The sequence below is a fragment of the Pyxicephalus adspersus genome, chromosome 9 (assembly GCF_032062135.1).
Source record: "Pyxicephalus adspersus chromosome 9, UCB_Pads_2.0, whole genome shotgun sequence".
Classification (NCBI taxonomy): Eukaryota; Metazoa; Chordata; class Amphibia; order Anura; family Pyxicephalidae; genus Pyxicephalus; species Pyxicephalus adspersus.
The window spans coordinates 59,963,156-59,980,735 of record NC_092866.1 but is presented as its reverse complement, the minus strand read 5'-3'; the positions used below and the strand labels follow the sequence as shown (position 1 = coordinate 59,980,735).

Below are 17,580 nucleotides of genomic sequence, written 5' to 3'. Positions count from 1 at the left end.
TCCCAATCCCATGGTAATACAATGGGTCTAGGATGCATTATTTCACATGTATGAATAAGTTTCATGCATACATATTTATACCTTTAGCCATCAATCTTTCTTTATTTATGTTATTCTGTAGTTTATCTCATACCTTTATCAGTGGTCCTATTGACATCCTTTGTGATATCTAAAAAAAAAAAAATAACGTAGAATTAAAACTATATTAGTAGTACCAATAAGAGGCATAAGCATTGTTCACACTTAGTGCCACATAAACCCTCAGTGAAATGCCATGCTAAAGAAATTAGGACTAAATCCCATTGCCAAAAAAGCCAACTCTTTATGTGCCCCACTATTGGCCAGTAAAACAATCCATCACTATAGTAAGCCAGTAATGAGGTAGAAGAGGTGGGAAGGGGTTGGTCAAGGTTGTTCAGCATGGGAGCTGGTCAAAATTTGCATACCAGAACCCTCCACGTTGCAGAGGTCATCTTACCTTTTTCAGGGGTGGGGCTAATATTCTTTGTTGAATCTATAAATAAATGGCATATAGTTAGTGTAATTGACTTTTAATTAAATTAAATGTATACCTTAAATGAAGTGACCAAAATCCCCGTCTCCATACTACAATGACCTAAACTAACCCATTTTAAGCTTTAATAAATCAGGCTCAAATTCCCTTCCTGTCTGACTGGGGTCAAAAAAGCACATGAGGATCAGGGAAGAACAGATCTCTCCCAATTACTGAACGAGTGGCTGGCAAAGTGAGGGATCGCTCAATCTTTTCTTTTCTTTATTATGAACAGCAACAATAGTTTTTTTCTGTGCATGCTATTGATATTTTTGGGGTTTCATTGAAAAATCTTTCTATCCCACAGAAGTTAAAAAATGGGGGTTAAATTATTTTCTGTGGTACCTTTAAATGGTACGTAAACCTTTTATATGGAGTTTCCAATTTGTATTTGTTTTATGCAGTGACCTTATACAGAAAACAAAATTAATTGTTTTACACTTTCGACTGTTTTTTTGTAAAAGCTTTTTATGGTAAGTAGATATTTTATACACAACACTTTATATTGTAATGGAAAGTAAATGGCACTGTCCTTCCAGTATACCCACACCATAAGACAAACCATCTGGTAGACAAGGCCAAAACTCAATATTATTCCTAAAAGCCGTGAAGAAGGGTCAAATCCCTGAAATGTGTTGGTTGTATTTCTTTCACCGAATACAATTAAAGTTTGAACCCTCTTCTTGATATGAATCCTCTCTCAATGGGCCTGATTTATTAAAGCTCTCCAAGGCTGGAGAGGATATGCTTTCATCAGTGAAGCTGGGTGATTCAGCAAAGCTGGAATGTATCTGGTCCATGATAGCAAAACGCAAATGACTTTGAAGAAATCCATTCCAGGTTGGCTGGATCACCCAGCTTCACTGATGGCAGTGTATCCTCTCCAGGCTTGGAGAGCTTTAATTTGCACGCACACAAACCTCCAGCCGAAGAAGCCAGCACCTTTGCAGCCTGGGACACTCACAAAGTCCCATCAGGGAGCTCCCAAATGGGAAACGGTGGTCTTGACTAAAAGGATCCTGAATCCTCAATGCCAACGGTTTATGATAACATTTCAGACAGTTTCTGGGGTAAAATGTGGGAAAAGCCCCTTGGGAATTAGAATTGCATGTTACTGTGATGACCTAAAGTCATGTATATAGAGTAAAGATATATAGAATTCACAGAATACATACTTGGCACCTGCTTGACGTGTGATCTGGTTGTGTTTGAGGTAGGTTGTGTTATCGGAATATCTTCGCACACAGTATTCCTTGTGGCTGTACATTCTTCTTTAATGCGCTGTCCATTGCCACATCTGAACAACAGAACAAACCTTTGTTATACTGCAGAACAATCTGCAAGGGTCCACGTGAGCTTTGCTGAATGCAGAGCTATAAGTCTGACTGGACCAAGGGGGGTATTTGGATCTCTGCAGAGAGATCACAGCTTCCACACAAGGAGCAAACACCCTCTACAGCTCGCAGGCAGGGAAAAGGTTCCTCCACTCGGATTGAATGCTTTCTGTGAGCTCTCTTGCATCCCAGTTGAACTAACATGCATGGACCTGCATTTTTTTACCAAGTTGCATTGATATGCATTTTTTTTCCACAGCAGGAGAAAACAATATCTAAAACACACGTTGGAGCATGCTGCAAGGCATTGTTCTGTAATTAAACCCAATATGTTTTTCTTAACTCACCAGTGCATCATGTTTTCAAATAAATTAATTGTTCCTGCATTCGGGTTGCATTGAGCAATGCAGGCCAATGGTTTCCAAAGTAAATAGTGTGAATAATCCCAAAATAACGGTCAAGGATTATTCACTCATCCATGTTGTTTTGCATTGTCAATGCAGTCCTGTTGCATCTTCATATACATGTCCTATATTTTCAGCTTTTAGCATTGCAATGTATTGGGGTGTGTAGAAAAAGAATGGGACAGGTGGCATTTTTGAGCAGTTTGATGCCACACACTGTAATGCACCCCAGCAGGCTGCAGTTCATGGTAAATGCATATCAATTGCATTACAAAATACATGTTAAAAAGCCTTGCAGTGCAACACAATATAATAAATTATATGTTATGCATGCACTTTGGTATAAATGGGCCACAAGTCTTATCACTGCATTTGATGCTTCTATACTGACAATTCCCATTTGCCTTAATTATTCAAAACAGAATAATTCACCTTGAGCATCTCATGCAGATTTCACACACTTCTCTGGGGATGCAGAAAGTTCCGGGTTTGCATTTACAGACTGTGTTTGTCTTTGGGGTACACGCCTGCACCTTCACTTCATCTGCAACACAAAAACCAACAGATTGGTTGGCCTCCTGGCAGGGATGGCCCATGAATTGTACAGATCATTGTAGATATCGGCTACTATATGCAGTATGTTACCTTCTCTGCAAACCTGGCAGGTCAGACATTGTTCAAGGGCGCTGGCAGCAGCTGTATAATCTTCTCCAGTTGTACAAGGCTGGCATGACCCGCGCTGGTGGTCCTTGGTGCAATACTCAGCAACGAATGTACCTAGAATAAGAATTATACATTATATTAATTAAACATTCCAGAACATATTAATATTATTATTGATAATAAACAGGATTTATATAGCGCCAACATATAACGCAGCGCTGTACATTAAATAAGGGTTGCAAATGACAGACAGATACAGGCAGTGACACAGAAGGAGGAGAGGACCCTGCCCCGAAGAGCTTACAATCTAGGATAAATAAATTAATTTCTGGATTTAGGTTATTTGTTATCCTCATATAAAGTAAAAACATAAAAGAACATTGGACAAAATATTTTCTATTTTTCATGGCGTGTGAATTGGTTAACACTCTCCTTTTACTGTCTGTTTCCCCTCCAAGAGTCTTCCCTCAAATCTCTCCAAAGTGTAAAGAAATCTCCTACACATTTTAACATCATACCAAACCTGTACCAGGTCTTGCCAGTGGATAATTCTTAATTCTGACTAAGGAAACAATTATTACATTTTGGATCTAACATTTCTTTCTGAGCACTTTTAAAACATTTTAGCTTTTTATGATATTCAGAAACACCAAGCAGTATGATCTCCATCTCTCCTGGCGATTAAAATTGTCATGTGTGTGTTTAGTTTACATATAGAGAGTCTGCAGTCTGTACTGTACAACATATCAAGAACACTGAGAACCAGAACTGCAGCACACAGCTGCTCATATAGGGGCCCATTTATATATTTGCAATGCGGTAATGTGCATGGTAATGCTGTGCAGTGTTGCATTCATCTCTGGTGCCCTAACATCTCATGCATTGGTGACTTCTACACTTCACTGCACTAGACAACAAGGTAAAGCAAAAGCGAACTACAATGCTGAATGAAGTGCAGATCCAATATTTGGAACGCTGTAGTGCATTTGGCTGATGTGCATATACATATGCTCTGCCGCAGTGTGCATGGGCCTTTAGAAATGGTGCAAATTGCAGACAGGCTGCATGTAAATAAATCAGCGTTAGCATCGGCGGATGTGTTTCCAATACATAGTTATTCTTTACATGTTTTTCCAGCAAATGATTGCACACTGGGCTCTGGCTTATCTGAAGACTTGAAGTGAACTGGCTTTCACCCTTAAGCTGCGTACACACGTCCAGTAATTATTGTTGGAAACGAAAGACAAACGACCGATTGGCCAAAAATCGTTATAAAAAAACTGACCAACGATGCCGACCAACGAGGATTGTCGTTGGAAATCTGATTGACGATCATTCACTATCTATCGTGTGTACAGTCGTTGAGTGATCGTGCATGTTTCTGCAATACACTTTCTCCCTTACATGTCACTCCCTGCATCGTTCAAACGATTGAATCTAGCGTGTGTACACTATTGGTGGATTATATTTGAACAATCATATCACTACAGCATGAATAGAATTGTGCACAATACGATTGTTCAAGTAGAATCGCACATAATCGTTGATCAGTCGTAATCGTTCGTTTTCTAACAATAATTATTGGAAGTGTGTACCTAGCTTCTGACATAGTCAATATACACCATTGTCCTCATTCTCTCACCTTGTATATTCTTCTTACTTATATTGGACTGGTCTATCAATCACAGTAAGTTTTATCAGAGATAAATTATACCATATAAGTTTTGCAATTTTTTCATTATATTCTGATTGACTAGTATATTATGATCAGGTCTGGGAAACCATATTTCAATTTTATGATATTAAAAAGTGCAATATTACCATATGAAATAATACCTTGTATAGATGTCATGCCATTCAAGCACCTTTATTAGATACTATTATTGATATATGTGATAAGCTTGGTAAATGACTTTTGGTATACAAATTAATGTATTGGATAACCGGATATAACCTTTGGTTACAGAAGTAACTATATTTGAATTTATTACTAGGGATGAGCGAGCAAAATTTTTAATTTTAATCTCGGGGCAAACCGGGCCTTTCTCGCTTACAGAACACGTAAGTGAGAATGGCCTTGTGATTCGCCACGAGGTCGTGTTCTCGCCAAACTCATGTGATCTCTCAATAGAGAATCCCAATTGAGAATTCATCTGGAGTTGGCCTGCAGTCACAGCTGATTGGAAGAACTCGCATGCCTCCAATCAGCTGTGACCGCAGGTTCCCAAGCTCCCTGGGCTGTACGTATCAACGATAAGTACAGCCCACTGACCGTGGGAACTGAACTCAGATGAACTCTTAATGAAGAAACTCCATTGACAGTTAATCTGGAGCTCACCTGCAGTTACAGCTGTTTGGAGGCACTTGTATGCAGGTTCCCAGGCTCCCTGGGCTGTACTTATCAATGATAAGTACAATCATTGATCAATGATAAATGCAGCACAAGGAGCGTGGGAACCTGCACTTCAATGGAATTCATGAAATCAGTTGGCTAAAATTTCGCAGACCCATCAGAAATTTAGGAAAATTTTTGCAAGAATGTCAGAGGCATTCTCGCTCATCCCTACTTATTACATCCCCTCTTCTTTTCAGTATAAAAATACTTAAGTTTCTCTATCCCCTAAAAAAGCCACTTTTGGACTAAATGTGTCGGTAAAAGTTAGTTTTTTAAGTATAACACGTTATATTTGGTTATTTATTTGCAATTGTGCACCAGGGGTCAGCCTTTAGGCCAGATATGGCCTAGCTGGTAGGCCGTTCCGGCCTAACGCCCCCTGACCGATCCAGCCTTCTGCCGGCTGATCGGCCAGGGGGTATTTGGAACTACAGGAGCCGGAGCCGCCCCATTGCAGTTACTCCGCGGCTGGTGTTGATACTCCTGCCGCCGTGGTAATTAGGGAAGGCTCCCTGAAGGTAAATACTGCAATACATAGGGAGGAGAGGGATTTCACTTCAGGGGGCGTTCCATGGAGGGGGCGTGTCCGGCCTAGTGTGCTCCCGCCCACCCCATAAATGGCGAAGTGGCCATAAAACTTTGCCGACCTCTGTTGTGCACTAAAGTTGTAAAAGTTTTTGGTGTATGGTGACAGTAGAAGCTCATGCCTAGAGCATTCTTCTAGAACAATATTCTATGAAAAAAATATATTTTTTTCATTTTACTTGTTAAACACAGAAAATAATGCCAAAAAGAGTCTGCCTTTTCTTCTCTACCCTTTGCTATTGATTTCAGGCTTGGCAAACACAGAAACCCTCTAGTATCCTATTAGTGAACAACACTCTTTTCTTTATTCCTCAGTGAACTGGAACCAATCGCTGTGAAATGATCATGTGACCCACCATGGGTATAACCAAGGGTGCAGTGGGGCGGGCACACGTGGGCACTCTGTGTCCTCACTTTTTACGTGAATGAGGCGTTTATACAACAATGATGTGCATGCATGCTTGCCATGGATAGCACTGTACCCCCTCTTCTTTTTTGACTACACCCCTGGGTATAACTGGACCCCAAGAGAATTAAATATGGAAAAACTCCTCACCTGCTGGACATAACTGACAGCAAATCGCCTGGGATGGATACTCATTGTTTTTGCACGGGATTTCTCGTAGGGTTCGGTTTAGGGGTAGCTGATTCTCCTGAATTTCCAGTTGTGCCGGAAAACATGTCACAGTGACCTGGAAGAGAGAGTAAAAAACAAAATGTCATGTTTGCAATTTTTGGTCTTTATAGCAAAAGTGGAATTTCAATATTTTGAAATTATTTTGGAATTTTGACCTTGTCACTGGGTCTCTGTGCTTTTCTTAGCAAAGCAGACAGATATCTGGTGGAAGGGGCTAGCAAGGTGCAGTACAGAGCTTTCCTAAAACTAGAAAGCTGTGATAAATCCCTGAACCTTGGAGATTGAAAATAATGGAAATCTAATAAATTAAAGAGGCTGGCTGAAAACTGTCAGACTGGATGATGATGAATATTTTGCAGCCAGGAAATGGCTCTGACTTGCTGCAGTTTCTAATGTAGATTCTGAGAAAATTGCAATGTGCAATGAAATCATAGTAAATTATTTCAGTCCAGGACAGGAGGTTGTACAACTGTGTAAACTTAAGGGAAGGCTGGATGGCAAATTTAAGGTGTAGAATGTTCAAAACTGTCAAAACTACCCTTGTAGTGGGCACCCTGGTACTGCAAAGACTAAATGCTGCCACTTTGTACCATTAAAATGCATTTTGTGCCTCTCTGCATGTGACCAGTACCATGAAGTCTCTTCTTGTGAATTTTGATAGCAGGATTTCTGATGTCATCTACTACAATGCAGGGCCGGCACTAAGTATAGGAACCAAGAACCCCCCCACAAGCTAGGCAGTGCAGTTTGTTCTTCCTAGCCCCCTAAATACACAGCCCTCTCTATCCTGTCATCCCCAAACTTCTTGAACACTAACCTATCATAGACTTTATTCGGATCATATCAGGGACAACATTCAATTTAAGTCTCATACACTTCCACCTTATCTTAAGGTGACAACCCTGGAACACCAGGTAAAAAAAGAAAAAAGGAAATGCAGCCATCAGAACAAGGAATTGGTAAGCTGCAACATATAAAAATTTTGTTCTTGGCTTTTGATAGACTTTATTTACGAGAGATTGAATTTCCTTTCTTCTTCTTCTTATTAAACAGGATTTATATAGCGCCAACATATTATGCAGCGCTGTACAATAAATAGGGATTGCAAATGACAGACTAATACAGACAGTGATACAGGAGGAGAGGACCCTGCCCCGAAGAGCTTACAATCTAGTAGGTGGGGGAATTTCACACACAATAGGATGGGAGATTAGTAGTGGTGGGAAGTAGTGGAGGTTTGAAAAGACAGAAGAAGACGGGTAGGCAAGTTTGAAAAAATGGGTTTTGAGCGCTCTTTTAAATGAGCAGAAAGTAGGAGCAAGCCGGATAGGACGAGGAAGACCATTCCAAAGAGTTGGGGCAGCTCTAGAGAAGTCTTGTAACCGTGCGTGTGAGGAGGTTATGAGTGAGGAAGTCATTAGTAGATCATTGGAGGAGCGGAGAGAGCAGCTGGGGGAGTATTTTTATACCACGTCAGAAATGTAAGTGGGACAATAACTGTGTAGGGATTTGAAGGCAAAGCACAGGAGCTTAAATTTATATCTAAGGTGAAATGGAGCTATATTGGAGTTCTTTGTAGCTATATTCTGTTGTCACAGAAAGCATTCACAAATATCTGTGTATTGGGGTTAATATGTAATTAGATAAGCAGGATCCAGAATATGACATCATTCAGCAAGAGTCACGTCCGCATTTTTGGAACGCGCTCTGTCACTGGTTAGGGGCGGCAGCTCTGCAGGCATGCGGAAAGCTTTAGTTGCATAGTCAGGTTAAAAAAGAAAAGAAACAAAGAAAATAGAAAAATATACTACAAAATCTGAATTATACTCTCCGTTTAAAGTGGCCTTGCGGTTTATGGTACCACGTTCCCTATAACTAATACAATTTTTTTATTTTCTGACAAACGAATATAATTTAAGACAATTCATATTCATTAAAACAATGTATTTCTTAGAAACACATTTGAAAACAACATCACTTTGACATTTGTACTTTGGTATTGCGGCATCAAAAATCCCCATATGTTCTTGACACGTTTCACGGTTACAGCTTCATCAGAAAAAGTTTCAAGATGAAATTTGATCACAACTATAAATTAATGTAATGAGGCATAAGAATCACTATATTACCATTCCATAAATGAAATATATTGGTTATCTTTCTGCACTTATATAACACCAAGCATGCATAGAAACCTACATGTGGGGTTGACCCAGAGGAAGGCGAACAAATCCATAAAATGGTTCAATTTGCACCAACAGGGGGCGGTGTCATTTCCTAATACCCAGCCCTATTTTGTGAAACATTTTATGGAGCTTGTGAAACTATTTCCTGAGGAAGTCTGTACCACATGTTCACATCCCCGGCCATGAAGAATTTCTTCTTTATGCTGAGATAAAAGCTGATTTTCTCTAGATATATTTATAATTAGCTAAAGGATTTTTATTCTTGCTTCCAGCTGCCTCTTATTTCCTGAAAATTACCCTTATTGTGGTGTGATATTAATACAGGCAAATAAAACCTAAACAGAATTGCCAATAGGGTAAATGTTGCTCTTGGTATTTCATCCAAAACTCACAATATTGCACTCATCACAGGTCAAACAATATTATAGAGGACGTATGGTGGTCAAAAGAGCCTAAGTGGGTTTATCTTATCATTTTTGCTCATTATTATTCATGATCTGCATAATCAGCTTTGTGGCACGTTAAATTACCCGCTTCCAGGCTGCTATAGAAATGAATGGCGGATTGGCATGTTTTATTTCCTGGTTGTGTACTATTGGGCAAACAAAAAACTGCACCATTGACACTCAAGATTCATCTGGAAGTCTGACCTCTTGTGCAATATTTAGGAGCCTTTCTATTTGTCTTTCATACCACATGATCACTAGGGATGAGCGAGCGAGATTTGTAAATTCGATGTCGTGGCGAATCCGGCCTTTTTTGCTTACCGAACATGTAAGTGAGAACGGCCTTGTGAATTCAGCTGTCGAATTCAAATTTTTTGAGACCTGCGGAGCTGTTAGCTGTACTCCCCTTATTGCTCTTGCAGCCCTACCAGAACTGTAGTATGTGTTGTTGGATAGAGATTCTCTATACAAAAACACAGGAGTCCCGCAGCTGTGCTCATAAATGAATGCAGCTGTGGGAATCATCCTGTGATGATTCCCACGGCTGCATTCATTCATGAGCACAGCCGCAAGACTCACACTGGCGCTTGAGCTGTCATCAGGGTTTACCTTTCCTCAGCCACTCACAGAGCACTGGAGGTGATGAATGGGGAGCCATGTCCTCATTTAACCTCTAGTGCCCAGGGATTGCACACTGACAGGAGGATTCCCACGGCTGTGCTCATCAATGAATGCAGCCATGGAAATTATACTGTAACTTCCTCAAACTTCGAAATCGCTTTGCCGAAATTTCATGGACCCATCAGAAGTTTGAGGAAATTTTTGCAAGAGTGGCAGAGGCCTTCTCGCTCATCCCTTATGATCACTATGATAAGAAGTGAGAATGATCACAGTGTTTATACACAGCAATATCTGCCGTGTTCTGTTACCCCCTTGCCTTGTCTGTGGGATCTATTTATTAATAGAAAGGGACACGTTAGGAAGATAGAACAGGTTTTTCTTTTATTTAATTTCTTAGTGTATATAGTGTTGGTGTGTGTATATATATATATATATATATATATATATATAGAGAGAGAGTCCAAACATAATGTTTCTTCACACTGGTTAGAAAATGTATGGCACTCCTATAAATATAAACTTTATATTTGGGTTCTATTTTGGGTACACCTTGGGTGAAACATGTACAAATAGTTTATTTGTATAGAGAAAAAATCCTCCTCCTGAGAAATAAAAGGCATGCCCGGCGTTTTGTGAAACACGCATCCCCAGCGCTCCCTCGTGTAATCATTTAGCTGTTGGTACTATAAATCTTTCTTTTATGCTATTACAAGTTTTTCTTTTATTTCCGCTGCCCTGATGGGGTTGTTTGTTTTTGTCACATTGTAATAAAATTGTTCCATTGTTCTGCATGTCCATCTGTACACTGAGGTGTTTCCGAAACATATTTCGGCATTTGTACTCACGCCAGAGTTTCTTATATGCACAAGGTTGGTAGGAAAGTGGTCTTGGGCCAATTTTTTTGAGTTCTGCCATGATTTTTATTTGTTTTAAATTTTCCAGTTCATCACATGGACAGAATGGTGAATTCCTGCATATATTTTATGGGCAGCAATAGAAACCTAACGTAAACAATTGTGAAACTACCCCCACCTCATGCTTATCGGTGCAGATATCAGTCATTTACACTGTAAAGTGATTATCAGCCGCAGCTTATCACTGATTTTTACAATGGGCCATCTAAGACTTCATTTTTATGAATAGAAGAAACCAATGAGAGCAGAAATTATATATTCTTTAAAGGAAATTATCCACTCCTTCTTTATGGCCACAATTGACAAAATGACAACTGTGCAAAGACCTGAAATCTGGTGCAATAGGGGCCCCCATTTCATATTTACCCGGGCCTTTATTTTGTCAGCCCCCCTTTGTGCTAATCTCCCATGAAATGTCTTCTTACTGCATGTGTGTGCTGATATTTGTTTTCTGATGATCACTTAAAGAATTGTTTCTCTACCTTTTTATCTACTTCTCCATTCACCATCTATTCACAGGGGAAGATCTGTAAGTGAAAGTGAAACTGTAGCAAAAAAAAAAAAAAATAGGACATGCTTTGTGTCAGAGCTGTGCAAATCTAATAATGGGATAAAGGGATAAATAAATCCTTCACAAGGTACAACTATTCCCATTATTCATTCTCATTTGGAGCTCAGCTTTAAATACTCTTTGACACAAAACTAGTCAATTTTCTTTATGACTGGCATATAAAGTCATTTACATTGTTGCATATTTTGCTTAACACAATCTGCTTGATGGAGAATTGAGATAAATGAATCTATTTTTAGAATTGTGCAGGGGAGGAGTCCGGGAATGCAATGTATCAAAGTCCAAAGATAAAACTCATGGAACTAATATTCTGACATCAGCGCTGGCCAATCAGAGAGCGGAATGGTGCACCTGTTATTAGTATGCTCTAATAATCAGATTGGGTGAAAGAAAATCAGAAATAAAAATGTTACCCTGCTTTCTTAACACTACAGCCATGAAACCGTATTCATAATTTTGGAATTGGGATCAGCTTTATTAGACTAAATGATCTTTTGTACATTTTTGCTACACATCAGTCTTACAGTAAAGAATCCCTTCCCTATCCAGAGATTAAACTTCTTTTCCTCCAGACACAAAGAGCGCCCCCTTCTGCTTTGTAATGATCTCAAAGTGAATAGTTGTGAAGAGAGTTCTCCATATGGACCATTTATATATTTATAAAGGGTGATCATATCCCCCTTATACGTCTCTTCCCAAGGAAGAATGAATTCATTTCATCTAACCTCTGCTCATAGCTGAGCTTCTCCATTCCTTTTATTAGTTTGGTTTCCCTTCTCTGCACTCTCTCCAATTCCAGTGTCCTCGTATAAAGCATGCAACAAACTCAATGTCTCAGGCAGCAGGAGTTTGTTACACACTTTACATGAGGACACAGCACCATCTAGTGGTTTAAAAATACGGTAAATCTATATACTGTATATACTTAATAATAACTGTTCTAAATAGGTACCTACTTTTACCTGGAAAAATAGGAAAAATACACTGACTCGAATTTAGGCCTGGGACACAAAATGTGACTGCCCCTGCTAACATTCAAAACAAAAATAAACCGAAATACCAATAAAATACATAGAATGGAATGTCAATGGAAATAGAATAAAATCTTATGTGTTCAATCTGTTAATATTTCTTCCCCTTTTGGATGGCTATGACATGTCACTTCCTCGTAAATTATGTTTTGTGATTTATTGTTGGTCACCAGTAGATGGTGCTGTGTTCTCATTTAAAGCATGCAACAAACTCTAATAATGTCTCCGGCAGCAGGAGTTTGTTATACACTTTACATGAGGACACAGCCCCATCCAGTGGCCTAAATATAAACCGGGATTCTTGTTCTAATGGCACTCTTAATTTGTAGCTTCTTTCCTCCTCCAGTGTCATTGTTTGTATCTGTCATTTGCACCCCCTATTTATTTTACAGAGCTATGTAATATGATGGTGCTATATTAATAATAAAGTTTAATCATTTTCTGTTCAAAAACAATCTTGGTTTATACTAGAGTATATTCAATATTTCAGCAAAGCTGAGCTTAGTTTGGTTATTTTATCCTTTTTGGGTTATTTGATGTCTACATTTTATTTTGTGGCTGGAGTTCTGCATTACCTTTAATAAATGAATAGTAAAGAAGAGATCTAAGGTGACATCTGGTCGCTTGACAATACTCATACATAACACAGACAGAATTTGTCTCGGTTTCCTTCAATGTTATCTTCACTTACACATTGTTTTTTAATTAAAAAATGTTTATCTTATGAAAACAGAAGACCAAGAAACAAACTTTGCACTGTTACATCCTCTCTTATGTCATTTCAGTTTAAGCCAAAACCAATACAGCTATAAATAGCCGAGGTCGGTATTGGTGAGCTTATAGGGTGTCTGGTTAGCCCTGCCCTGGCAAAATCATCCAATCAGATTTGACCTCAAGCATAGCATCAGTTATGCAACTCACGGCAAACCACATCCCATCCATAGCAAAGATATACCGCCCAATGGCAGATATTTCCCAAATCAGCACTGAGCACCTTCCTATTCCAACAATGATTTATTAAAGCTCTGCAAGACTGGAGAGCATACACTTTTATCAGTGAAGCTGGGTGATCCTGCACACCTGGAATGGATCTGATCCGGGATTGAAAACATTTGCTGACAAATATGAAATGACTTTAAAGAAATACATTCCAGGTTAGCTGGATCACCCAGCTTCACTGATGAAAGTGTGTCCTCTCCAGCCTTGCAAAGCTTTAATAAATCATGCCCAAGACACCTAATTATTTAGCTGTCCAGCGCCACTATGTGGGCATTGGGCAAAGGGGACAGGGTTGGAAGTGACCCCTCCCCAAAAAGGTTTATCTTTGGATGCATATGATGGTATGGGTCTGATATTTGGAACAACAGGAGGTCACCTGAGGTCTGATAGCTGCCGCCCAACTTTTTTGCATAACATCAAATATCACAATCCTGGGGGAAATATGGGCTGCCATTGTAGATTGTTTCCAAAATGCTGATTGCCTGACTGTTATAGGAAGGTCAGTGAGTCACCTGGCCCAGCTCCTAACATGTGTGGATGCTCATGCGTGTCACTAGTTTACACCTAGGCATTTTTGCATACGCACTGTATCATTCATGCATGAGCATGCCCAGATGTTGCATAGGTGCGCGCGCATGTGTGAGCTCTCCTACTGGCACCAATAGGACTTTATAAGGTTGCACTGATTAACCCTTCGATTTCATGTGACTTACAAATGTTCCAATGTGCGTGAAATCTTGTTGATTGACATTCTGTTACTGTTCAGGTCTGCCGCCTACCTGGCCCCTGCCTGCACCTGGCTCTGCATTTCATTTCTGTGAATTCTGACACTTTGACTCACCGGCCCAGAACAAAGGTACAGATAGAGAAAAGTCTGAAAAGTTTTTCCCTTAATTTGAAAATCAGGAAAAGAAGCAAAACAAGGAGATGACAATAAACAAGCTGAGTGAGTGATTGCAGACAGATCCAGGTCTAAGATGTACTGGGCTCAGAGTAAGTGAGTCACATGATTTTGTCCGTTATCCTAAGGATATCTGGTGCCAGAAAACTACTACAATCTGTGGATTGGAGGTGAATATTGCAGCAAATGTTGGTTTAGCTATAGGCTGTTTATCTGGGTTGTGTATAGGCTGTTTATCTGGGTTAGTGGCTCTGAGTAATAAAGTAAAAAATCTGATGCAACAGCCGTAGGAATTGGCTTAGCAAATAGCACAGACAAACTCCAAGTTGCTCTCTTTACTTAATGTATTAATTTCTTTACTTACACATTGTTTCTTAGGTAAAGAAAACATAGGGCAAAGAAATCTATTACACAATGCTACATTCTCTCTTCTGTCAATTCAGTTTAAGTCAAAACCAACACAACTATAAATAGACGAGGCCGGGATTGATGATCTTATATACCGTGACCTAAGCTCCACCCTGGAAAAAATCATCCAATCAGGGTTCAGTTTCAGCTATTACATCACTTATGATGCAACTCACAGCAAACTACAACCCCATCTATAGTACAGATTTAACCTCATATCCTCCAAATCCGCACTGAGCCCTCCCCATTCTAACAATACGACCCATTTAGCTGCCCAATGCCCTAGGTATCATACAAGGGGGTCAATGGGAGTGAGAGATAACATTACTCTTACCTTATCTGATATATAGACATAAAAGTAAAATTTGCATAGTTTTTTTGTAATTTAAGCAGAGTGACCTGGGCTCAGAAGAGGAGGGCTGCACAACAGACTGAGGACATCTAGTGGCAGAACAAAACTACTGCAAGTGGAATCTCTGGCTTGAAAGTGAATATTGCAGCAAAAGCTGTTTTGAAATGAAATAGTTGAGTGGGCTTTTCATTTTTAATGTGTTATTTGTGGCTTGAGTTCTGCTTTAACTTCTAAGTCATAACCCAAATTATTCAGCAAGATAGTCAATGTGTCAGTTGAGCAATTGGCATCAATCAGACATAACATAGTGATAGATTCCACTTCTCTAAATGACCCATGACTTGTACAGTTGCCACTACAACCCCAGATAAGCATTTGTTTTGGTAACCCTTTCTAAGATTGTATTGCCCCTCACTTTGGAAAAAGTCTCTTTTTTTACTTCCTGTTGTGAATCTTGAACAGGAAATGAAAGAAATTCTACAGCAACAAAAATGAGGTTTCAATCGAAAATATTTTTACACTTTTTTACACATTTGTTATATTATCATCACTTCACTGATACATTGTTCTTTGTTTAACAACAAATCACTGCAATGTTTTCATAACACAAGGAAATAGATTTCACATTGCTGCATTGCTCACATTTTTTCACTTTTGTTTAAGCTAAAGACATTAAAGCTGAGGTCGGGATTGGTGAGTTTATAGGCAGTGTTAGCGCCGCCCTGGCACCCATCCTTAGCTATTGCATCATTTACAATGGAAGACGCTCTGAGCAAAATCCTCTCTTTGGTGCAGAATTAATCCAATGTGACACAGCGGTGGGTTTCTCTCCAACACAGCTAGCCAATAGTGAGGTCTGCACAATGATTAATAATAATATGCACGGTCTATGTGAGTGCCCATTGGGGCAGGGTCAGACCTCCCTGAGGGTCGTGCAATCCCGTGCAACTCTCCATGGCCGGCACCCTGCCAAACAAAGGTATCGCAGCAGATTGGTACTGGTAACGCTCACTGCTGCCCCTATTCATTCTCTATGGAGCATTTCCCAAGTGGTGCAGTTCCCTGGCCTAAACACCCCGCAACCTCACCGCCAGTTTGCACCTACCCTTATCTAAAAAACAAATTCAGGGTATTTTTTTCACTTGCACATGATTGGATGTTCAAAGTGAACGCAACTATGATTTATTGAGAACAAATTCTCAACTCTGATGCTGCCATCGGCTTCCATTTTCATGGAACTACATATCCCATGATCCTTTGCTTTCTTTGCGCATGCCAATTTCATGCCAGGGCTGCCAGGTGAGCAGCCAACAAACAATCCTGATAAAATGAGATCCATATTTTTAATGCTGCATGCAATCAATATTAATTATCAGAAGTAAATTCCCAAGTTGTGTGCACATGGGTGCAAAAGGCATGATCCGGGTCTGGTGCCATTTATTGGTGGAAGCCACTGATTGGACGGGAGGAGCACGCAAAATGACAAAACATGCAAATAGGTAAAGAGCTCCGCCTACAGGGGATGTATTGGAATTCAGGTAGCCATATTGGCATTGCATACCAAGCATTGCTTTATTATGGAGAATATCAAAATATTTGCATAGTAGGGGATCGGCTACCTACGGATAAATCACTAAAAACAACTCTAAGTTAGATCATCACAAAAACAAGTTCTCAGTAGACTCCCTTTGTGCTCCAGGTGAGGGTTCATTTATGCAAATCCATAACAAAATATTCATATAACAAAAAAGACAACATTGTAACGCTCACAGGAATTCAAGCAAATGCAGGTATTTGTATCCATAGAGCAATCACCTCTACAAATACCAGTTGGTGCTGGTACAGCGAATAAAACCAACAGAGCAATGGAATCACATCGCCTGTGGAACTACAAGTATCAGAGAGCCAAAAGGAAGTCCCTAATGGATTTATTCCTCCATTCATATAACAAGCCAGGTACACCTGCATAGCACATCTATATTCGTCAATGCAAATAGCAAGCAGTCAGGTGACTCAACATCCCCACCCTGAGCAAAGTTCTGGGCTTGGGGAAAAATCATGTGACTGCAAACTTTTTACAAAACTTTCTATCTGAAATTATTTGCAAGAAACACAAATTTCATGATATTAGATTTTGTTTACAGATATCATCCATGCAAACTCAGAAACACACGGCTGCCCCATTCTAGACCCCTCATGGCTTTAACCGCCATGATGTGCCATGGCAAGGCTCCGGACATCAACATCACATATCTTTAATAGTGTTACTTTTCAGATCTCATTGGATTCAGCTGAAAAATAACTTAGTAATAAATAAAATAAAGAATCTAAGAGATCTCTGATGTGTTAGCTTTGTGAATTGAGCCTACTGTACTTATCATGACAGCACCTTGTGTGCAAAACTCACCCAGAAAATCGAGAGTCCAAACAGAAACACAATCAGCTTTATCATGGTCAAAAAAAATAAAAAGTTTCCCAAATTTAAAAAATAAAAAAAGTTTTGCAGGAGTTTGCGAGAGATGTTCTCTGTGTTCCAGACTAGTTTGATCTGAGAGTTGTGTTAGGGAAATACCAGGCTTG

The 17,580-nt window shown here is 39.6% G+C and overlaps 1 protein-coding gene across 8 annotated transcripts in view; it reads right to left on the bottom strand.

Annotated features, from left to right (window-relative positions):
- Positions 1–17,580, bottom strand: part of LOC140338120 (uncharacterized) — a 21,127-nt gene extending 3,547 nt beyond the window's left edge. For 3 of the 8 annotated variants that reach the window (XM_072422181.1, XM_072422182.1, XM_072422183.1), the window contains exons 1-6: positions 17,408–17,579; positions 6,491–6,626; positions 2,937–3,068; positions 2,724–2,835; positions 1,729–1,850; positions 134–169 (exon numbers count right to left, since the gene is read on the bottom strand). In XM_072422181.1, coding sequence (XP_072278282.1) covers positions 134–169; positions 1,729–1,850; positions 2,724–2,835; positions 2,937–3,068; positions 6,491–6,626; positions 17,408–17,452 — 583 coding nt within the window. In that variant the 5' untranslated portion in view covers positions 17,453–17,579. Of the gene's footprint in view, positions 1–133; positions 170–478; positions 515–1,728; positions 1,851–2,723; positions 2,836–2,936; positions 3,069–6,490; positions 6,627–17,407 lie in introns of all 8 variants that reach the window. The other 5 variants (XM_072422180.1, XM_072422176.1, XM_072422178.1 and 2 more) reach the window with 4 other exon arrangements.